Raw genomic sequence first — 25373 nt, 5'->3', positions numbered from 1 at the left:
CAGAGAATATGGCAGCACATCCAACCGGCCTCACAACCGCAGACCTCGTGTAACCACACCAGCCCAGGACCTCCACATCCAGCAGGTTCACCTCTAAGATCGTCTGAGACCAGCCACCCAGACAGCTGCTGGAACAATTGGTTTGCACAACCAAACAATTTCTGCACAAACTGTCAGAAACCGTCTCAGGGACGCTCAACTGCATGCCCGTCGTCCTCATCGGGGTCTTGACCTGACTCCAGCTCGTCGCTGTAACAGACTTGTGTGGGCAAATGCTCACATTCGATGGCGTCTGGCACGTTGGAGAGGTGTGCGCTTCACAGATGAATCATGGTTCACATTGTTCAGGGCAGATGGCAGCTGAGAATGTCCCAGTTCTTGCATGGCCAGCATACTCACCGGACATGTCACCCATTGAGCATGTTCGGGATGTGCTTGACCGGCGTATACGACAGCGTGCACCAGTTCCCACGAATATCCAACAACCTCGCACAGCCATTGAAGTGGAGTGGACCAACATTCCACAGGCCACAATTGACAATTTGATAGACTCCATGCGACGATGTGTTGCACTGCATGAGGCAAATGGTGGTCACACCAGATACTGACCGGTTCTGGGTCCCCAGACCCCCAATAGCGCAGAAAACTGCACATTCCAGGGTGGCCTTTTGTTGTGGGCAGTCTGAGGTACACCTGTGCACTACTCATGATGTCAGATCAGCATCCTGATGTGGCACACCTGTAAGGTGGGATGGATTATCTCAATATAGCAGATGTGCCCACTACCACACATTTGGACTGATTTGTGACCACTGTTTGGGAGGGATGGTTATATTGTGTATCTGGAATGAATTTTAGGTCTCTACGTCCATCCCATGGGGAATGGGAGCAGTAACAAAGGTGTTGCGTTTATATTTTTGTTGAGTGTATATATATTACAGGGAGTGCAGAATTATTAGGCAAGTTGTATTTCTGAGGAATAATTTTATTATTGAACAACAACCATGTTCTCAATGAACCCAAAAAACTCATTAATATCAAAGCTGAATGTTTTTGGAAGTAGTTTTTAGTTTGTTTTTAGTTTTAGCTATTTTAGGGGGATATCTGTGTGTGCAGGTGACTATTACTGTGCATAATTATTAGGCAACTTAACAGCAGTGCAGCAGCAACCACAGCCTCCCAGACACTGCTCAGAGAGGTGTACTGTTTTCCCTCCTTGTAAATCTCACATTTGATGATGGACCACAGGTTCTCAATGGGGTTCAGATCAGCTGAACAAGGAGGCCATGTCATTAGTTTTTCTTCTTTTATACCCTTTCTTGCCAGCCACGCTGTGGAGTACTTGGACGCGTGTGATGGAGCATTGTCCTGCATGAAAATCATGTTTTTCTTGAAGGATGCAGACTTCTTCCTGTACCACTGCTTGAAGAAGGTGTCTTCCAGAAACTGGCAGTAGGACTGGGAGTTGAGCTTAACTCCATCCTCAACCCAAAAAGGCCCCACAAGCTCATCTTTGATGATACCAGCCCAAACCAGTACTCCACCTCCACCTTGCTGGCGTCTGAGTCGGACTGGAGCTCTCTGCCCTTTACCAGTCCAGCCACGGGCCCATCCATCTGGCCCATCAAGACTCACTCTCATTTCATCAGTCCATAAAACCTTAGAAAATCCAGTCTTGAGATATTTCTTGGCCCAGTCTTGACGTTTCAGCTTGTGTGTCTTGTTCAGTGGTGGTCGTCTTTCAGCCTTTCTTACCTTGGCCATGTCTCTGAGTATTGCACACCTTGTGCTTTTGGGCACTCCAGTGATGTTGCAGCTCTGAAATATGGCCAAACTGGTGGCAAGTGGCATCTTGGCAGCTGCACGCTTGACTTTTCTCAGTTCATGGGCAGTTATTTTGCGCCTTGGTTTTTCCACACGCTTCTTGCGACCCTGTTGACTATTTTGAATGAAATGCTTGATTGTTCGATGATCACGCTTCAGAAGCTTTGCAGTTTTGAGACTGCTGCATCCCTCTGCAAGATATCTCACTATTTTTGACTTTTCTGAGCCTGTCAAGTCCTTCTTTTGACCCATTTTGCCAAAGGAAAGGACGTTGCCTAATAATTCTGCACACCTGATATAGGGTGTTGATGTCATTAGACCACACCCCTTCTCATTACAGGGATGCACATCACCTAATATGCTTAATTGGTAGGCTTTCGAGCCTATACAGCTTGGAGTAAGACAACATGCATGAAGAGGATGATGTGGACAAAATACTCATTTGCCTAATAATTCTGCACTCCCTGTATTTCTATCTTTTATTAGATGTACATGTGGTTTGGTTATTTGCCTTTTGGTTGAAAGTACACTGAGAGAGGACTTTTTTTATTAGTGATCTTAATAGTAGGTTTTTTCATATTAATGTAATTTTTGCGTCTAATTGAATACAATCTATTTGTGTATGATTGTCAGTCCAAAGAGGGAGAGAGGAAAGAGGGGAACGTGAGGAGAAAGTACAAGGTCAGGAAGAACCAGGTAAGAAAACAGACAGGGAACAGTGACAGGCACAACAGAAACTGTTAAGCTGACAAAGAAAAAAACACAAATTTTACTCTCACAATCTGGAAGTTGTGTTCTCCCTATATTAAAGCTGCTATACAGAATCTGCAAAACAAACTGGGTTGAATTTTTTTTTTGACCCTCTTTAACAACATTCCAACATAACATTATCATTGATTGGGGAGATTAAAATTAATGATATATTTTTATGTGGTTCAGCCACAACTCTACTAAAACCTCAGCCAATAATAGATAGGCCAACTTTTAGACCGTCAAAATCTTATGATTTAATAAAGAAATTTGCAGACTTGCACAGAGATGGTAAAATTATGATGACTGATTCGGAGATGAAGACAACAGATGACGAGGACGGGGAGGAACAGGGGTTTAAATGCACCAAGGAGACAGTCAGAGAGAACTCGGGACAACTGGAGACAATTAAGGATGCAGGGACTGACAGAGACAGGGAAGAAGTCTCATTGTGACAAGTAGTTTATGTTGCCTGGCTGGGCAGCTCTCTGGGTGCTCAGTACCCCCAAAGCTCTGATCCTAGAATTGCCTCTGTTAAAAGCTAACATTATACCAGCTAATGTTTTCCTCTGATTAAAGGCTGGTTACATTTTCACATTTTTTAAGAGTTTATTTTCTAAGAGCCAAACAATGTTAGATCCACTTCAAGGAAAGTTTAACTAACGCCAGCTAAGAGCAGCTAACAGCATCAAAAACAGCAACACTTACCAAGTGAAAAGTTCAGGGTATCCTCAACAACTCATCTCATTATCAATGTGATCAGACAGAAGTGAGCTTCACTGACTCCTTGTATTGGACTCCTTTCACAAAGTTTTGCAGCCTCCTTCATAGTAGTAGATGTGAAAACATATTGACAGCTGAGGTAAGCTGCGACCTGATAGCCTAAACTTACTGCCATAAATTACAGCCAAAGTTGGTTGTCCTACAGTGGCCAAGTAACTAGGATTATGCAATTGAATTAGGAGGGGTATAAAACATAATTCAGTTGATTGCAGTTGACTGATATCTAACGATGAGATTTTACACACTGTACCTTTCAGTTTTTGGGACAAGCAGCAAAAGAGAACAACAATCAAAATGCTGATAATGCTAATTATATTGCATGTGTAGCTCATTCTAAATTCCTTGTTAAACAACATATCATTTTGTTACCATCTCTGTCCAGTCAACGAAAAATTCACTTAAATAAACAATTATTTAATTTATTATTTATAACACAATGATGATGAAATCTGGTTGGAGACCCTTCTATGAACTTTTGTCTTAGGCCCCAGCAGACTCTCTCTAGACACATTTAATTAGGCATATGTCTGGGTTTATGGTGAGGTATCTTACAGGTAGTGGAATCATTGCTAGAGTCACATTTAAAATATGTTGCTTGCTGTTACACCAATACACACTTATAGTTTTTAAAGTAGTTTATTCCATTTCATGACAGTTGCATTGACAGAATCAAGCATCTCACAAATATCACAAGGGCTTTATATTGAAGAATTAAGAAAAACACTAAAGTATACTCAACTTTGTGAATATAACTATATACAGTGCTAGCAATGATTTAGTCATCATTGTAAATGAATCATACCTGTTTATATAAGAAAAAAAAGCTCTCATATGTTTTGCTCACAGTCCCCACTCTATGAATGGCATTAAATTTGTCACAGCATGAAATCGTTAAATCTTACTCCCCCCCCAAAAAAGCTCTTCTGACATCTGGGGCCCCTGAAATGCATTAGAACCACTCAAGTAGTAAACTTAGCATTGCTTTTAGTATATGATTTACTATTGCTGATCAACTACAAAAGAAATGCTTGTTGTATTGTGCAAGAAATCTACTATTTTCAAGATGAGACACATAATGTAAATAAAATAAAGCAGTCATCGTTCCTTCACAAAAACGAAAATAAAAGGCATTTGCTGTTAGGAAGACACTTCCATTGAAGATACAATGGCGTTCAGATCATAAAATTAGCAAAAAAGTCCAATGTGAAATGTACCTATGCACTGCTTTCTCAATAATTTAAGTAATAAAAGAGAAACATGCAGGAATCAACAAGCATCATTAGCTAAAGAGCCTGAATGTTTGCATCTCTTCATATATATCAATGTCTATACAGAATATATCGTACACATTAAGTCTGCAAGAAAGATCCACTGCAAAAGGCACTATAAAGAAGTAATGCTAAATCCACAGCATAATGAAAAGTATAAATAGTGCTTTTAAGCAGAATCAGCAAGACAATACCCGCTTTCCTGTGAAACACCACAGTTTTATGGGAGGAGGGGGGCAGTGGTGGGATTGCTTGTTTTATTATAGTTTTATTAGAGCTGAACACATTTTCCTGTGAACATCTGTGTTGTGGTTGATGGCTGGACAATGTGCGCTAGAGCATAACAGCAATCTCCAGGTGTTTGTGAATGGGGCCATGTTTGTGCTACCATAATATTTTGTGAGTGAGAGAGTCTGGTTTAATGTGAGCTTAAAAAAACCCTTCAAAGGCATTCGATGTTAGGGACTGTACACAAATTACAGTGCTGATAAGAACAAAAACACGCAGGGCTATTTATAGTTTGTTTTTGTTTAATAAAATAGTTTTCTGCCTCTTGCAAATTCACTCTTTTGTCCTTGCTCTTCTGAACTCTGCAGGCGCTCTTCACGTGCAGTGCATATACATATTACCCAGGAATCTTTTTTTCAAGGAACTAAAAGGTTACGTCATGCATTGGTGCACTCTAGATCTCCTTTTGGTTAGGCAAACTAGTCTGCTTGCACATGGAAACATTTTGAAGAGCTATGCCACAAACTTCTCCAGTCCTGACAAGTTGGTGTTATTTTAGAAAACAGAAAGGTTGAAAAACAGAAAGCTCCACCTCTAAAGTTCCTGGAATCTAGAGTTCCTGGACTTTGAGGGGGGAGGTTTGTCTGGTTTGTGCAATTCCTCCAGAGTTTCTGGAAATACGCTTTTCAGGAGACTCTTTCTGGTCCTTCTAACCCATGCCTCGCCTGCAAAGTGAAGTAATACAACTCACCCCTCCCAAAATGTCAGACAATGTGTCCTGTGCGTAACATTCAACTTCCTTACAGTAATCCATGATACGTCCAGTCTGTAATAAAATGACTACAAAAAAATGATTACAGGTACAAATGATGGATGTGTTTGTGCATCACTTATTATATCGGGGGCTGCAGATATAACAAACCTGTGGGACTATTAACAAAATTAAGAATCTTACATTGTGACTGCTTCCTTAAAGAAAACTTTCATGCATCTATAATTGCTGTACAGTCCCTTATTACTAAGAATTATATGTTTATAAATTAGAAAAAGATTGAGACGCAGATAGACAGAACTGTAGAGATTGTATATATGTGTGTGTGACCTGAGCTGCATTGCTTCCTGTAGAAGTTACAGTAGGTGTGAATGGATGTGCTCTGAAACATTAGCCTCATGGCTGCTGCTGATACTGGCTCTCTGTGGCTGTGTAGAAATCCTCCAGGACGCTCTGCAGGTAATCAAAGGTGGGGCGGTCCTCAGGCTTGTTCTTCCAGCACTCCATCATGATGTCATATAGTTCCTTGGGACAGCTATCCATACGTTGCATTCGATAGCCCTTCTCCAAGTGGCGGATCACTTCTGGATTGGTCATACCTGAAAATAATGGAACAAATAAAAGTAAAAAGAAGAGGACTAATGTAGGAGTAAGACAATCTAGAGTGCTTTGGTGAAGGTGATAGTTCATTTGATTAGTTGGTCGATGAACAACTTTGATTCAGACTAAAAACTACAGGATGGACTCAAGAAAAATACTTATGGAAAATCTCTGTCTTTGTTAATGGATAGGTTTATCTATCGCCTATGGATAGCTTCTCCCTTCATGATAATAACATTCCAAACTAAGGCAGCTATGTTATAATTTTCCACTCAAGGTGACGTGGCTGCAGCGAATGAACTGTTATTTAATCTTAGTTGTACTAAGAGGAACTTAAAGAAGTCACTTGCTAACCTAAACTAGCATCCTACTTGTTATTACAGTATAGTAAGAATGCAATCTGCCAGTGAAGCTACCAAGCAAGTGCTAGCAATATCTGATAGATACCATTAGAGCACTTCCTCGTTCACAGACTGTACATACAGTAAGACAGGATTTGTTATTCAAAGCATGCCTCTGAAATTGCTGCTCCACCTGACTGTTGTCTACCTCAACTTTGTGTTTATCAGAGCAAGAACACTACTATTGTTCATCTTCTTTAATACAATGTGTCTGGGTTTTTTTTTTTTAACATTCTTTAGATTCTTTAGTGTCCTCCTTAAGTATAAAGTCATGTGTTGAATATCTCTAGTAACATTCTAACTTTTTATACAGCCATGTTTATATATTCAAAAAATCCCATGCTAGCTTGTTAGATTTATTGTCTTAGTAGGCCACTTTTAACCAAGTAAGCTTCTCCTGTTTACCAACTATTTGTGCAAATGTCCTGCTTTTCATGGGATTTGTGTCAAACTCTTGTGTTTTCCACTTACCAGGGTATGGTGTACGCCCATAGCTGATAATCTCAGTCAGCAAGATGCCAAAGGACCAGACATCAGATTTGATTGTGAAAGAACCGTAGTTTATGGCCTCAGGGGCTGTCCATTTAATGGGGAACTTAGCACCTGGTTGGAAATAATTGAAAACCCAGTTAGAATAGGAACTAATGTTGACAGTGAGACATCACTTGTCACCTAATGATACGGATCTCCTGGTGACATGTTTACAATGTGCAAACCATGAGGTAAGTCGCTCTTATCGTCATTCTCTGCTTGTTTTGTCATTTGGGTCGTAATCTGATATTTCACTGACACAAAGTCATTTCCCTTTGATTGATGAAACTGTGACTGCTGCTATTCCATCTGTTCTGGGACGATACTTGCCCGGATCTTTTGTAATAGGAAACATTGCGCTGTACCTTCCCTGGCTGTGTACTCGTTGTCTTCAATGATACGAGCCAGGCCAAAGTCGGCAATCTTGCACACCAAAGCCTTATTGACCAGGATGTTGGCAGCTCTCAAGTCTCTGTGGATGTAGTTCCTCTGCTCAATGTAGGCCATCCCCTCGGCAATCTAGAAACAAAAATGACAGAGGACAAAAAGTTGTTGCCAAAAATTAATATCACTGGCAAGGAAACACTGTTCCCTTTTTCTTTCAGTTCATTTTACTGCTGGTAATAATAGCAACAGATATTTTGCTATAATATGCATGAGGATTCACATGGGTACTCTTTCCCTTTAGCACCTTTGTGTTACTGCTTGATAAGATCAGCCTCTCTTGCTATCTGATCAATAAACTTGAAAAAATCAGTCATGGTATGATTTAATCAAAGTAGGTGACCTTTTCCCCTTCCCCTTCTCTCTCTGTTCTTTGTATTTAATAGGAACCACCTCAACAGCAACAGCAACAAATATGCATGCACCCCCACGGATTAACTGCAAAAACCTGGATGTCTCACTCTTTTTGAAGGTGGTATAGTTGTTAGATGGGCTATTTCAGAAACTGCTGATCTCCTGGGGGTTTCCCACGTTACCCTCTCTAGTGCAGAAGAGAAAATATCAGTTCCCTGAGCAAAAATGGCTTGCCTATGTCAAGTTAGAAGTCAGAGAAGGATGGCCAGACTGCTCTGAACTGATATGAAGTTTAACAACTTTAACCACTGTTTACAAAATGGTAAGCAGAAGAACATCTCTGAACACACAGATATTGAACCAGATGGGCTACTGTAGCAAAAACCACTTCATACTATATGCCACAGCTGTCAGCTAAAAACAGGAAACAGGCTGCAGGTCATGCAGGAGTTTTTTAGTACTAACTAAGCACTGTTTAACCACCACTGCTTATCTAATTAAAATGTTGTTGCTAAGCATGGTAAATGGCCTGTATTTGTATAACGCTTTACTAGTCCCTAAGGACCCCAAAGCGCTTTACACATCCAGTCATCCACCCATTCACACACACATTCATACACTCATGACCATGCCTTTATGACTATAGTGTGTGTATCTTCTCATATCTGCTTGCAGATAATCTCAAACTGCTTTTTACAATATCAGTTCACTCTAGGCTACTCAAAAGGCCTCAAAGTGATCAGAACTTAATCAAATAGAGCACTTCTGGCATGTGGTGAAACTGGAGATTTTGATCATAGATCCACTGCTTAACTGCATGAAGCTGTCATGTCAATATAGATCTAAATCTGTGAGGAATGTGTCCAGTACCTTGTTGAATCTATGCCACAAATAATTAAGGCAGCATTCGGAGCTGCCTTAATTACTCAATCAAGTACTAGCAAGGCGTAACTAAAGAAGCTGCTGGTGAGTGTGTTTGTTTTGTGTTTACTGCGAAAGACTGTTAGCACAAACTGGTGATATGTAGGTAAAACTAAATAGGATTTAAGTGGAATGGTAATTACAGTAAACTAGCCAGTTAGGGTAAAATAAGCACATATTCTCAAGGCACACTAGCTTCAAAGAAATGGTAGCTGCTTGAAAATTTGAATTTAGCCTGTTGATGTGTAACAGAAAATGTCTGTTTTTGAAGATTTACATTCATTCTTAAAATATTCAGCACAATAGCACAATGTAACCTGTAGTTCTTCTTTCATTGTTCCTCTTTGTAGTTAATATTTCCTTTTTTTCATTGACTAAACATGGTTGGAACATTTTGTTCGGTGTTACTGATAGGCCAGCACCATTACATTATCCTTCAGGGAGTTTTAATCATTTTACTTTGCTCAGTTTTACAGTTAGAATTTCTCACAGAGAACATCAACACAAGAGCTGAACTTTGAAAATGATTTTAATATTGGGACGTGTGCTTTGCACTGCATACAAACACAAGTTTCATTTACAGCCAGAAAACCAGGGAAACAGGTGGGACAAGCTTGCAAAAGCACCAGTACTGAATGTGACCAATATATTCTCACCTGAGCAGAGAAGTCAATGAGCTTTGGAAGCTGGACTCGGTTGCCCTCATCACTCTTTAAGAAGTCCAATAAACTACCTGTAGGCACACAAATGCAAAAGTATTAACAAACAGATGGCATTAGTTATTAAACTGATAATTATTATTATCACCCATTTTAACTATAGCCACTGCTTGTATTAGCTATGATCAGTTCATCTTTTTCAAATGTTCTTTTACCTCACAGCAAAGAGCATCTCCCTTCATTTTTAGTGTAACATAGTGTAAACATTTTGAACGTAAATGTCATGGGAAAACACTTTTCAAAGATGTTGCAGCAATCGCTGACATCAATAGCCCATGTGGACATGTACAAATACACACTCAGGCACACACACACACACCTTTCTCCATGAACTCAGTGATAATATAGATTGGCTCCTCTTTGCTGACGACAGCATGAAGTCGAACCAGTTTGTCATGTTGTAGAGTCTTCATGAGGTTGGCCTCCATCATGAATGCTTCCACTGACATGCTGCCAGGCTTCATGGTCTTCACTGCTACCTTTGTGTGTTTGTTGTATGTGGCTTAAAACAAACAAACAAACAAACAAACAAACAAACAAACAAACAAAAAATTACGTTTAGGAAATGGATTTCTATCTAACATCACAATAAACAAATGGATTCTACAATGATGAAGATCTATCTCACCCATCCACACTTCTCCAAACTGGCCAGCACCGAGCCTCTTATCCAGTTTGAGTGAAGATCTTGGGATTTCCCATGCATCCTTCTCCCACGGCTTTTCAGGTTTTGGACTTAGGCATGGGTTAGTCAGGGACTGGCAGAGACCATCTCCTTGCTCTGTATGTAGCAGAATGAATATTTAGCAATTTGATTTTGTACCTCTGTGGTAGAAAAGTCTAAAATAAGAAATAATGCTATTGAGAAATCATGATAGTAGTACTCGTCACAGAGCAATGCAATGTTCCACAAAGGCTGCCATATTAAAGTTGGCCAGCAGAGTGTGCTCTGCACTACTATAAGAATAATGTTCAGTGGAATGCAAACTAAGCTGGAGCTGCTTGGCCGCCCCCAAGAAGTCCCAACGTCAGCAATTCAATGCAAACAGAAGATAACCTAACTGTGCTATTAAAACACTGTGAGCACAGCTGTGAAAAGTTTGAATGAGTCAGCACTGGACTAGAGCGTGAGATTGGTTGATAGCTAGAACTCACTCTTGTAATGGCTGACCAGTTCCTGCAGGGTGCTGAAAGTGATGCGGGGAGAGATATAAAATCCTCCATTATCCAGTGTACGAATCTTATAATGCTTCACTGTGTCACCGGACTGAGGATCACTGTCCCTGACAGACAGAGAGTAGCTGCCTGTGGAAAAGGAGAAACAGCATCTTATCCACAGGGACTGTTCAAAGCAAATTAAAGCAACACACAAGAGGTCTAGCTTGAACTGGAGTGTCTTTTCTCTTGTTTTTGCTTCATTTAGGGAAACAGAAAAAGCTGTGAGCATCACATGGACATTCCATCACAATTTTAATTTCATTCACGCTAGTGTTAACAGGAAGTCATATGTCTAGTTTTCAGACACTTTGGAAACATAGCATTCATTTTCAAATGAAATATAAGTCTGCTAAAGTATCCTTTTATCACTTCTATAGTTATGACTCTAAATGCTAATATTAAAACTAACTAAAACTAACTATTAACATTAACAAGTAATTAGCCCATGTATATACTGTCCTTTGTTACAAAGAAATATTAATATTATTATTTTAATGTACGATTTGGTCCATGCTTCAACTTTCTTCTCTTAGCCAACAAAAGAACAAAGAGTGTCTTTCTCAAATATACATCACTTACCTTTGGTAGTCTCACTGTCTCGGATCATGAAGGATCCAATTTTGTTCCCAGGGGCCAGCAACTGCCTCTCAGCATCTTTCCTGCTTACGCCCTTAAAGAACCACCTTAACAGTAGGAAACAGATAAGTCAGTACTGAAACCTTGTAGCGGCTATTTTGTATATGCCCTCATTTTACCTTCATATTGTTTTCTGTGTTACCAAGTTCATTTTCAGTTTAAAAACGTGACATCTAAATATGTTTAAATATGTTTAGCTTACATAATGCTCATTTCCCTATTATCAGTAATAACACTATGTCATGTTATTCGTTTTACTAGTATGGTACACAAGTGTGTGTGCATGTGTGTTTTTGTGTTCAGAGTGAGTCTGCTTACTCCTCTGCCTCCAGAGTATCTTTGGCTACATAGTTACTGGGGATGTAGCCTTCCTGACTTGTACTGATTAACATAGCTCTCCACCACTCGCCTGATCTGCAGAGAGAGTAAAAGACAGCATCTGTGAAGACTTAACAGAAACATGGCAAGTCAGAAGTGTCACAAGTCCCCAAACTAAATTTGGAACACGGAACAACCTGATAACTCTTCAAACCGCAAATAATATAAACCATCTTTTTTGTGGTTGAACTTACTCCTCTAAGATTTTCAGCTTATCTCCCTTCTTGAAGCCAAGGTCTCCCTCATGAATGGCCTCATAGTCGTACAGTGCCATGGCAATACTCTCCCCTAAAGCAGAAAAAAGAAAGCAGAGGAAGGCCTCATGCACTGTTGCTGTCATGTGCAGACTAAAACTTTTTTTCATTTCATTTTTTCATTGTCACCTTAAATTATGTGCATGAGGTTTTTGGCCAGTACTCCTAATATGTGAGAGCGACTGATTGTTCTGTTTGTTTCAGCACTAGGTTCACCGTTTTCTGGCTACAAGACTGACTTCTTTGTATGCTTGATAATAATAGCAATAGGGTTAGTTTTGAAGGCCTGCGTGGTGAGGCAGTGTGAGGGGTTATCGCTCTGCACACACACGCTGAGTCTTCTTCCTCTTTCTGGCATAAAAGACATAGCTTTCTGCATCTAACCAACACTGACCTACATCTTGGTTTTTTAAATGTGACATATCTATTCTCATATATCTGTGACATGTATTTGTGATGGCAAGGAAAACACCTGTAACTGGCTAAACGTGCTACTGTAATAAAAGATGTGGAATGAAGTCCCGACATGTTAGTGTTGCTGTACGTATAGAGTGAGACTCACCATCTGCAATGTTTGCATTGGAAGGCATTTTGGCCTGTGGAAAGACAGATAGAAAAAAAAGTAAGTTCTTTCAAATAATCATTTCAAAATCTACAAGAAAATTGTTTAAAGCTGTAGTAATTATTACAAATCCTGCACAAAACACTAGTGTAGGATTGGACAACAAGTCTAATTTTTAGTTAAAAATTGGACTTGTTGTCCACCCACTTCCTGGTGGTATTATGATGTCACATCATGGTAGTTATTCTCTTCAAATTCAATAACAATAAACTACTGTACAATTTGAATGAAATCAAAGTTATCTGAAATCCATAAAATTGGGTTATGAATTGAATGTGTGTGATGACATAGCTTAAGTGCTGTCACATGCCTCATGGCCATTAGGTTCGAGCACATTAATGTGCTTCAATAAAATAACTGGTTCTTATTCTACATGGGTTTTTTAAAACTCCATGCTGGAGGCATGTTACTGAAAACACACATTTCGAAGGAAGGAAGGACTTTATCATATCAAATCTAGAAATCTAAATGTGGTACAGAGTAAATTTTGTTTGAGGTTTCTGACATGTAAGTCGGCTCTTCGTGTCACACAGTTTTTGACACAAAGTGTTTATTTTTTTTACAATGATAAAAATAAACAGAGTTATGTAGAAACCAGGCGTGTAGATGTAACATCTGTATATTTAGACATCTGTAAAAGAATACTATGTGCAAGTCGAGAGCTGTCTTATCCCTTTTCATTCTACATCTCCTAGCTGACTGCTGTGCTCTGCTTCTTCTTCTGTTACTTCCTCTTTCTTGACTAAGGGTGAAAGAGATGTTATAGTCAGTACACAGGAAACAGTAGCCGGAAGAACCGCACTTACCGACCGCAGCACTGCTGCTTACCCGTGCCACAGATCAAAGTCTGGCCGGTATGCAAACTCACAACAAGTCACAGGCTAGTTAAGAGTGTGTGTTGTCACGCATATATCCTTTTTGAGTAGCACAAGAGAAGTGACTCCTATCACTTCTGAATCAGTGAAATGTGTTCTTACTCTTCTGTATCATTAAAGTAAAGTAGTACTTGTAATATGTTATGAATAATAATTATTTGTCTTTTAAAGCCAAAAATCTGTCTGCCCCTTTTATTTGGACCAAAACAAAAAATCGAAAGTACTTTCTGTTTATTTACTACAAATATATTTCAGTTTGATTCTACTTCCGAGCTACTGCACTTATTTGCCAGCTGTTGTTTATTTTAAGATGTCAAACATTAAAGAAAAAGAGGTACATTTATCAAGCGCTTCTCTAAAAAAAATTACATTACGTGGAAAACGGAATGTACATATGAAAAATAATGGTATGTTATCATTTTCCATTTGTGGCCAACCATTAAGTTAAAAGCCACTGGGTTAAAGTGTCCAGTAGCATTAAGTAGCTACAACAGTCACTTGCTAGGGGAAGTTGCGTATTCCTTAACTGGTTGGTGAGTGGCTGCTGCCTCTCACTGGTCACAAAGAGGGTGCTACAGCGTGCATGCAGACAACCTGCTATTGTTACCTTTGGGTGACTAAGGCGATCACCTGGTGACCAAAGCAGGATTTTTTTTTGGTGCAGCACACCAATCAATCACTTGTCAGCTTTTTTTTATGGTGGTTACAATAGGGTTACTGAGCTGTATTGATGCTTTCATAATGACTGCCTTCAACCACTTGCATATTGGTTGGAAAAGGCCCTTTGAAAAAGGCCTGTGTGACTGGGGTCTAACCTAAGACTAAGGTAAATAATGATCAAAAATTGGTGGTATGAGTGAATGTGAACATAAATGGCTGTCTGTCTCTGTCTCTGTGATGGACTGGCCACCTGTCAGAGGTGTACCCTGTACCTTGTCCTATGAGAGCTGGGATAGACTCCAGCCCAAGTTCAGTCAACAATTATGGTAAAATTATATTGCTAATACTGTTGCGAGTTAGACCAGTAAATACTTTTACAGTACATTTAACATTATTTAAGTGCGTCATCTAGTAGAACCTAACATATAGCCAGTGGAGGCAATAGAGGCTAATTGCAGGCTAACAATATGAAACACTTTATGCTGTGACATAAATTGACTACTTACAGCTTTATTCCCAGAGTTTCCTGTGGTTGGGTCTTTGACATAGTGGGCAGTCTGTGCTCGGTTCTGCAGATCATCATTACCCGTTCCTTTGCTGTGAGGCTCCTGCTCCTTTTTTGAGCCCACACAACCCATGGTGCCTTCTGCAAGATAACAACAAGAGGAGAAACAGCAAGATGTGAAAGTGTGGACATCAGCAGCATTTTTCAGGGTATTTGCCCCCTAAACTTAATAACTAGTTGTGCAACCTTTGGCAGAAAAACAGCAATCAAGCATTTGTGATAACTGTGGAGGACTTTTGGCCAGTTCTTCTTTGCAGAATTGTTTTAATTTAACCACACTGGAGGGTTTTTGAGCATGAATGGCCAGTTTAGGGACAGTTACTTTTACACAGCATTGTATTGGTTTTATTCAGAGGAGAGTGGAGTGTGCAAAATAAATTAATATAGTTTAAGAATTGTGGAATTTTAGTATCAAAAACGGCAACAAACAATATGATTCTAGCTTTTCGTACACAGAAGGAGTTAGGATGTTTAAAAAGCACAAGATTCATAATAAATGTGTAAAGCAGTGGTTCCCAAACTTTTTTCGCTGGCCCCCCCTTTGTTTTACAGAAAAATGTTCGCCCCACACACACATCCATATTTTGCTCAATTGAGGTTAATTACACACCTCAAACATTTAGTAAACAATTAAGCAAATACAAGTAAACTGCAGGTAGTAATAAAATAAACTACTAACTCTTTTACGCTACGTCCACACCTACACGGGTATTTTTGAAAACGCAGCTGTTTCGTCCACACGTAAACGGCGTTTCGAATCACTGAAAAATGAAAACTCATTTTTTGCGTTTACGTGTGGACGAGGAATACAGAGTTCGTCATGCAACGTTAAAGGTATGTGCCTTTTTTCACCTCACGCTGTGCGCCACGTTATTGTTTACGTGAGAGGAATTGCAGAATGGCAGATAGTCAGATTAACAGTATTTTGTCTCTATCTTCAGGTTTTACACGCTTACATATAAACACAGTTTCTGTCCCTCTATTTAGAAAGGCAGAGGCGTCACGGTTTGATTATTTTACATGTAGTTGTTTTTTTCCTGTGTAATAATGTTCAACATTGCTATCAATAAATTTTTCAAAAAAATGCCTCTCTGTGCAAAATGAGTTTAAAAACATAAACAGCTGTGGGATACTGTTTGTCCTGATTTAGACAGGGGGAACAAACTGGCAGGATCAGCCTGATGTTATTTATATCCCACTGTAACTTTACTGTATAAAGAGCAAACATCTCCAAAATGTCAGGAGTAGTTAGTCATTACAACAAGTGTTTGTGAACTAAAAATCAAGAATGTGGAATACTGTTTGTCCATGATTTGAAGAGCCCAGGTGTGCTCCCGACGAAGGAAAGACCAATTCTGCAGGGGAGACCAAAGGGAAGATATGCTTCTCCATATTTTCTAGTCTTTGGCTTAAAATAAAGTTGGTTTGGAAACATATTCAGCTATGCTTCATCTCCTGCTTTGCGTTTGTGTTGGCTCCCCGTGCTAGCAGTGTCCAAGCCTTGTTTTTTAAAAAAAAAAAAATTCCCTTTTCATGCAGCGCCCCCCCTGCAATGGCTCTGCGCCCCCCCTAGGGGGCGGGCCCCACACTTTGGGAAGGTCTGGTGTAAAGAGTTAGCTAGCTTCTCTTACACATATAAGCTTAATAAATTATTTCTCAAATGACCTTTGAAAGAACTGCAGAGGATTCTTCGCTTAGTTAAAGTAAATCCAGATCCTTCCTTGTAAATATAAGCCGAATATTAATTTGATTACAATCGTTAATTTTTGGTTTTTACTGCCGAATAGGGTTGTCCACACAGGAAACAACTAAAATCAACCAATACCTCATCACAGCTCACAATTAAACTTCATGTATCATGTTTTTGCTATGTGGATAAAAGAAAAGAGAAGTAACTCAGGGGGGTGGCTGAGGTGAATGGATGGGCCAATGTTACTTTGAACACGGGAGGCTGGACTCCAAACCAAAACTCAGCATTAGACATTATCTCAACCCAACTGCTCTTACTGTAAATGTACTGAGAAAATTCTCTCATTTTGGGTGTGTAACGTGGGAAAACAGCATGTGAAGATATATGTGTCGCCACAGACGGTAGACTGAGAAGAGAAAGATGCCTTAAAACTCAGATGACCATGAGTAAATGTTTTTGACACACTGCAGGCTTCTGCGAACTCCACACTACTGCTGTTTATTCTGAATAATTCATATGTTCTCACACATGTTCGTGACTCACTTGATGATGTTTGCAGTTTTGGCAAGTAAGTCTTTCTGTGTCATGTGCCAACAAAATAATTTCCACACAAGTCTCTGTTATTCATCTGTAACATCTAGGGAATGCATCCTTGTATCACACTGTTTCAGCGCATTTATGTCTGTATATGTAAATGTGCATGCAGATAAATGGAACAAAGTTTTACAGGAACAAGAACAAAGAGAGAGTCTGTGATAGGAGATGGACACTGTGTTTGATAGCACATGCACAGATAGAGAGGACACAAGAGAGACAGCTGTTCATGTCTGATCTCCCGCCACCTCAGAGAGGCAGATTATCGCCCTGAGCAAAGGAAGCCTAAACAGAAAAGCCACAAAGCAGCAAAAAACATCAGCGGTTACAGAATTTTTCATGTTTTCTCCAACTGGCTGTTGATCTGTTCTGGAAGCTGCAGATTATTATGGCCAGCAATAATTACCATACTGTCAATTATGCACAGTGGCGAGCAATGGAAAATGTTTAGACACAGGAAGTGGTGTTACTGAGGTCAAAATTGGTGGCGTTAACATATTTACTTCCCCTTTTCTCTGCTCCAAACCTTGTTCCTCTTCAGATGTCTACTTGAGGCCTCTTTGACTTCTTTAATAAAACTCTCAGTACAATACCTCTAGATAATGAACAGTCATGGTGCCGCAGTTTTACTAATGCAAAATTAAAATTAGCGAAACAGTAAAAGAGAGCTTTTTACTCTGTGAAAATGCAACTGTCAGTGTCTTGCCCACATATGACGCACCTACAAGACACTTCAAAGACAAACCAACTCGTCCACACAGCCTGAATCAAAAGTGCCAGCAAAAGTGGAAAAAAACCTCAGTTCTCAGGCTGGGATGTTGGTGCATGAAGTCCTGACAGCGCTTCACATTGCAGCATAATTTTAATATCACTGTATCCAGTGATAATATCCTAAATATGTCTCATCGCCAGTACGTGCAGAATCTTTACAAGAGTATAATATCAGTCTGATTGTGTGGGTGCCCAGTTGTTGCTGTGCCCTTGCTACCAGTAGGTGAGAGCTGACAAGCATCACAGTGACTTTAACTTTAAAAGCTGCTTATCCTATTCAAAGTATTATGAACACAGAAACGACTTTTTCATTTACATCTCTGTAACACTCAATATGCAATAAAAAGAACAGCAAAACATTTTTCTCCAAGAGTTATCTACTGCAATTAAGCTCTAAAGTTAAAGACAAGATCTGTTTTGCAGATAATTCAAACTGATCAATTTGCTAAGAGTAGCTTATTGCAGATATAGTGAATGGTTTACAGGATTTTTTTTCACTAAAAAAAATAAAAGATTAAATGTGAAGCATAAATGCATGAATTTGGTCTAATGGCCTTTAGAATACAAAAAGTCAGATTGTGCAGAAGTGTATGGGAAAGCAGATCTCTGTAAACACTTTCACGAGGGGTGACTCATTTGGATAATTTAAAGTCTGCCTAAAAAAACAAACCCTTGATGCTTTTAATTTTTTTTCATGAAGTAAGGTCCCATTAGAGTCAGAAAGACAGATAAAGCTGTGCATTGTTTAGAGCGGGCCTTATTTTGTGACACGTAGCTACCGCGGTGTTCCAGGGTTTCTCATTCAGATCTAGCCCTTCGCTTGTCATGTCTGGTTTCAAAACGGCAAGATGGTGACAGTTAAAATGCCCTGCTAGGGCCTCACAATGGGGCCACTTTACAGCTGTGCGCAACATTTTTAGATCTAAACAAACTTAAAGGCAGCTTTATAAACCCGATTTATCTCATAAATACTCTTTGTGGTAGCAGATGATTCAACTTGCTGTTAATCCCAGTGCTTATATTCTGCCCGTACATTACAGATAAATGGATGCTACTCTTCACTGGAACACCTTGGAAAACAAATCCACTAATGACTTTACTGTAGCTTCTATTTGGAGCTTTCTGTCAATGAACAACAGCAAAACTGTGTTAATCCTAATGGACTGTGCCTCCAGGTTATGAAAGCTGGGAGTGTGAGGATTATCAGTTCTGCAATAGAAAGACCTTGGATTCTTAAGGGCCTGGATGTTGTATTTTGTTAGAAAGAAAAATAAATTTCCCAAAAAAGCTAACCCTTCTCAAATAACGAGGTTGTTGAATGTAACTGCGGTAAAAATTGCGTGCTCATCCACTCCATCATTATGGATTAGAGGGGATGACGACTCCTCACATCAGAGAATTTCTCCTTTTTTCATGTGTTTTCTGAGAATTCTGAAAATTAACATAAATATTAAACATACTGATTAGAACACACTTGTTTCTTTGAAGAGTATAAGAGAAAAAATGACAATGCAGTCATTGTCATTTTTTCTTAACATGAAGCCAACTGAGTTTAACCAGCAAAAAGAAAGTATTTCTAAAGACTACTAATTAACATATATTGCTTTGACAGTACTTAGGAAATACAAATATAACGGTAAATGATAGCACAACCAAAGTGCGTGAAGTCATTGAAAAAAACAAAACACAAAAGTCTGAACTGATGAACTTCAGATATGCTGTTAGGCCTCCCACATACATTTATAAATAGTTGCCATTTCTGGATCTGGATCCATTTTGCTAAGGGGCTGTTGACTTGGGCTGCTAACCCATCTCTACCTAATAAAAACTTAATGTTATGTTACCATCTTTAGTGCTATGCTAAGTGAAATAATAATATATTTTCTAACTAAATTAAGAGAAAGATGTTGACTAGTCCAAAATAAACTATACATAAAGAAATGATCAAACCACTTTACAACAATGTAATTTCATTGTGTCCTGACAATCTTGAAAGACCTCTAACCACAGACACGTGGTGCCACTCCCCTAAACAATATGGCAAGTATACTGAGATACTGTTCTTATAAATAGTAGAGGCCAAAGATCTCTCTCTCTCTCTCTCTCTCTCTCTCTCTCTCTCTCTCTCTCTCTCTATATATATATATATATATATATATATATATATATATATATATATATATATATATATATATATTTATGGGCTTCCCCAGATTTAACACTTCATGCTGAGGCAACTGATAGTCATTACACAAGTCATGTCTGCATAAGTCTTTAATCAATATTGCGCTATTAATCCACTAAATGTTAAACTATTGATTTTAGATTCTAAGAATGGTCTTCATAACAACAAGGTAGCAATACAGTCTAAGTAAAACAGAAAATAAATAAAAAATTGTGTATATAAAGTAGGCTAGCAAAACAAAACCACAACCGTCTCGTCTGTTATGATTCTCACACCTACAAATGTTTACACTAAATGTGAAGCACAGACCAGAATGGAAACATAACTACATCTGTAGTAGTTGTGAATGGCTCACCAGTCACCACCTATAATTCATCTACTTCTGCAGCAGACAAGGAATGAAGCCCCTAATTAGTGATTCATCTCATCAAAGTATACAAAAATAAGTGGTAAATGAACATGGATCCTGTGTAAATGTGAACGTGTATCAGTTTCTGTTGTGTAAAAAATAAAAAAACTTGGTTAAAAAAATGCTTTTATGGCAATTTTGTTTTCACCTTTTATTGGGGATACAAAAGACAAATTCATGGGAAAATTCTTATGCTTTGACTACGCCATCAGTTTCAGTTCTGTGCCTATGCTGTTCTCTTATTGTTTTTTCTCCTCAGCTTGTGGCCGAGACCACATCAACCTTCAAAAAAGCACTATCTGGAACAATGGCTTTGTTAAACCTGTAAAGTCACCTTGTTTCTTTAACAGTAAAATCTTAAAAAACACATGGCGTCTAATGATAGAAATCCCAAATCTATATCTAGTTATCAATCTCCACCCATGAAAAACATGATTTTAATCACAGCAACAAAAGATAAAGTGTGGAGTTTGACACAAGGTTATGTCCCAAAATACTTTTTGGGAAGTAAACTTACTTTCTTGTAAAGAGTTAGCAGGGAGTTTTACCACTCCTATGTGCTCAAGTTAAAAAGAGGCTATGGCGAGGAACCTGTAACCTTAGCATCACGACTGGAAATTGGCTTAAACAAATAGCATAACTCTGAGTCGTCATGTATATATACATAAATATACATAAATATAGGTTACATTAAGATAAAGATAAACAGCCAGTGATGACTGAATCACCGTATGTTGTACGTTACATTTCAGTTCAAAACATCACAAATTGGTGCGCTGTGGTAAAACTATCGTGACTTTATGAACTCATGTAAATGCCCCACTGTAATCACAGCCAGTATTTTTTTCATTATCTTTTCTTTTAAATAAATTAACTGTATTTTTAAAAAATGTTCTTTCTGTTTGTTTTTTGCTGCATAAAAAAAATTATATGGGCACTGATGGTTTGACAGAAGAGACTTTTCTTCATCATGTATTTAATTTAAACACCACGGCGGCCCTAATAAACAGTCATTAAAAAACTTTAAAGGCAGACTGCACATGTGCTAAAGGAGACTTGAAGACGACGCATGATAGCATGATGAATCTGACTTTATCATCTGAGATCAGCTTGGCTCATCTACTTTAAAGACACCACTGACTGTCAGCATTTTTGACCAGACCAAGTAAGGCTGCCATGGCAAAAACCCTGTACTGACTATTTCTTTTTGTCTTTTTGCTTATGAATTCACTTTTTTTATTAGAAGGAGGAACTTATAATTTCTTCTTTCATAAATGATGCGGTAAAACTCTATAATAAGCACTTTGTTTTTCAATAGCAACGTCTATAATATGACATCACTTTTGGAAAACATGCACCGTGTCTTTCAGAAGAGAAATGCTGCCTTTCAAATTATGCATTTTTGATCTGAGATAAGAAAACATATTGGCTCCCTAGCAAGTGATTTACTTTGATAATACCAACTTCTGAAAGCATATAAGTGAGGGTTAACCTTATGATTACGAGCTCTGATTGCAACTTTAAAGAATTTGTAATGAACAATTAAACTAAGATACTTATTCAGTAATATCATATATGGATGTTGACAGTATAACACCACTGTGTCTTCTAACTGACTCAGTCTCTATGGCTGGCAGTGTAAAGGCCCAGCTCAGAATTAGCAACTGATATACTATGCAAATGAGTACCACTCCTAACACTAGGCTGTGTATTCATAAATATATGTATCCATTTTATAGACCCTATTGCAGACTTGTATTTGGAGGCTATCTGCTTCCTTTACCTGTCTGAGAGGTGACAGGTAAACAGGTGAGCAGGTATCAGGCTGCTTTAATGCTCATGGCTTTAAGGAAGTATCTCATTTATTATCCTACATTTAAACTAGTCTGCTACAGCAACAAACATGAGCAAAAACTCTCTCAAGGGACAGAGGAGTGGAATTATTCATGTGTGCCTTGTTGGGCGGCCTTTCTTTTTTATGAAAAAGCTGCCAAGCTGTGTTTGTAGCTGTTTAGGACTGCCTCAGGCCATAACAACATCACCTGCCAGCCTGGCAAGGGACCAACAGAAAGAAAGAAAGAAAGAAAGAAAGAAAGAAAGAAAGAAAGAAAGAAAGAAAGAAAGAAAGAAAGAAAGAAAGAAAGTTGACATCGTGTCAGCCTGGTGGGTTACTCCTGTGCATCTGTGTATACTGCTGGCACTCAATAACACCTAATAAATTTGGCTGATAGACACATGGCAATCGAAATGTGATAAAACAAAATAAAAACATATACTTTCTATATGAACAAACAATTTTATTTATGGTTTGATTCTTATTTTATTATTATGTCACACAAGTATGACAGGTTTGGGTAACAAAGTTATAATCAGTGTAAGGTTGCACTTATTAACTTGCACGCTTGAAAATAATATCTAGTTTAGGTGGTTTAATGTTATCTGTCATTAATTTCTGAGTTCTCAGAGAAGTCCAATGTGTCTGCTCAAATTTGAACATTAAAAAAAAATTAATTTTTCATTTGCCAAATAGATAACTAGAGAGATGTTTTCTGTTTGTTTGTACAGTATTAAACAAGTTCAACAGATTTCTAAAATATTTGTGTTTTATTGCTTTTATGACCTGTCGTCCAGTAAATCTTGAAGTAAGAGAGGATTGTCTTCTAATAACTGATCTTTCATAGATCAAATGACTGTAGTCAAGTGTACAGCATTTTAAGAGGACCTTTTCTTATTGACTGTCATGCTGTACAATTCTACTGGTCGATGTTTATTTTACAGAAGTCCAAAGTTTCATAAAAAGACCCCACCGCTCAGGCTTCAGACTGCTTCAAATACTTAAAAAAGCTGAACCGTGAATCACAAAGATGAGCAAGGGGAGGTACTCTCACTTAAATGATGATAATTATATAAACCGGTTAGTCATCTTATTTGAGAAACTAAAATCAGTTAGCAGAATATTGTAAACCATGTTCAATAAATGTTACACATTAAGTTCAGTTGAAAAAAACAATAAAAAATTTGCATTTTTTTCCACTTCACGGAGTCACTTCTTCATTTACAGCAGTGGCTTCTGGGGACATTTTGTACCCGATAATTCTGCACCCAGCGACTTTATAGGGTACTGACTGATTCTCAGTTTTCATCTTTATCAAACAACAAACAACGAAGACTTAACATACATTAATGTTAACACATTTAAAGCATATACACCAGCTTTCCATCATGAGGGTTTAGTCATTAGTCAGTCTCAGAATTGTGTTTCCTTCCAAACTAAACTAACAAACTAACTCATATAAATGTCATGTCAGGATAAATCGTGATTATGTGAAATGACGTGTTTGGAAAAGATGTAAAACTCAGTATGCTATATACATAACATACGTAACAGATCGATTCCACTTCGACTGTGTAATACATAAATTTGAATACAAATTAACTACAAAATTATTGTTTCATGTTTTGTAATGTAATTAAAACAACTGGGTTGCAATAACCCTTTAATTTTCCGTTTAGGACATTTTCGAAAAATGACGCTGAAGTGACTTCAGGCCTATTAATGCAAGACAAGACGAGGTATTCAGCTCTACTAAGTACTGTGATGTAATATCGGCATTTCTGCGGTGTGTCTAACACCTCCGGACTTTCTTTTAGTGCAAGTCTGTGGGGTAAGAGCAGGAAAATACAAACAATTGTCTTCCCCACACTGCAATCATATCCGTCGTCTTCCTTTAGGGGCTTTGATTCTAAACCCATTCAACGTTTAAATTGAAAGCTGGTGTATAAATAGAGAACACAAGTGAAACTAGTCTTGTTTCTGGTTTAGTCTAGATGGACATTCTAAAAATAACTCCCATGCACCCACTCACACGCACTGTCACAAACACGGTAAAGGACTTCAGACCCTCGTTTTAAAAGATTTTCACATTTAGAAAGTGACGCGGGACACTCTGATAAAGGTGCTTTACTGCTGTACATCCCGGTAACACGGCCCACCGGCTCATCATCGCAGTTTATGCACCGTGACTTCTGCAGGCGGTGGCTGTCAAGCACCGTGAACTTCCTCTTTTTGGAAGTGAGCATCGCCTTTATAAAACTAAAAACTTGTCGATGATCAAACACCCACTTTCCAAGTCTTAAAAAATATTTTATTGTAACCTTTTTACTTCCTACCGTTATCTTTTTTGTGTGTTTTTGTTAAAATTTGTACATTATACCCTCTCACTCACAACACAAGCGAACACATAACAGGACACTTACCGCGCTTTAGTCAGTCGCTTCGACTAGTATCTCTTTGGTTATAAATGATCTTCTAAATTTGGATGAGCGGGTGTCGAATATTCCTCATTTCTTTTAAGTGAGTTCCATCCCTTCCTAACTCGTGTGGGTCATTCCGGACACGTTGACAGGGCGGCGGAGCGCAGCGCACTGGACTTGCAGGAGGAAGTTTAAGCTGTACGCATCTGAGGTGGGGGAAAGAGGAACAAGCGCACACCAATCGTGCTCTTGGTTTCACTGGCTGAAACAGCCGCTGGTGCCTTTGATACTTTGATGGACTCCAGAGCAGAGAGCTACCAAACGCAGGAAGTTGCATCAAGTTTCTTAACTACTGAGAGCTTGTATTTCCAGTTCAGTTTACATACTTGATAACATCTCCTGCATTTTTGCCATATTTGGATTAAAAACCTAATCCAGGTCAGATGGAAAAGGGTGGCTGTGCACAGGGAAGAGTGGATGGATTGGTTCACAGATGCGAGAGGAACATTTGCATGATGTGCGGGATGGCTCGAACAGGTATTCAAATAGTAGTTTGACAGCTATCGTGCTCAGCAGGTCGTTCTGGGGCTGGAGGCAGGCCAGGCAGCAGAGGGAGGAGGGGTAGGCGGTTCAGCCCCGGGGTAACAGCAGCGGCTCAGCATTAACA

At 38.8% G+C, this 25373-nt stretch overlaps 1 protein-coding gene across 1 annotated transcript; it reads right to left on the bottom strand.

Annotated features, from left to right (window-relative positions):
* Positions 1 to 3974: 3974 nt before the first annotated feature.
* Positions 3975 to 24965, bottom strand: hck (HCK proto-oncogene, Src family tyrosine kinase). Its single transcript, XM_082519005.1, has 13 exons — positions 24710 to 24965; positions 14745 to 14884; positions 12644 to 12677; positions 12022 to 12115; positions 11768 to 11863; positions 11393 to 11496; positions 10751 to 10900; positions 10224 to 10376; positions 9915 to 10097; positions 9533 to 9609; positions 7523 to 7676; positions 7098 to 7229; positions 3975 to 6224 (listed from the first exon to the last, which is right to left on the bottom strand). Exons 2-13 carry the CDS (start codon positions 14874 to 14876, stop codon positions 6022 to 6024), a joined length of 1512 nt encoding a protein of 503 aa, XP_082375131.1. The 5' UTR covers positions 14877 to 14884; positions 24710 to 24965; the 3' UTR covers positions 3975 to 6021.
* Positions 24966 to 25373: the final 408 nt, after the last annotated feature.

Source organism: Aulonocara stuartgranti (assembly GCF_965226115.1).
Source record: "Aulonocara stuartgranti genome assembly, chromosome: 20".
Lineage (NCBI taxonomy): Eukaryota > Metazoa > Chordata > Actinopteri > Cichliformes > Cichlidae > Aulonocara > Aulonocara stuartgranti.
The sequence above is the reverse complement of the archived record's forward strand: the minus strand, read 5'-3'. Positions and strand labels throughout refer to the sequence as shown.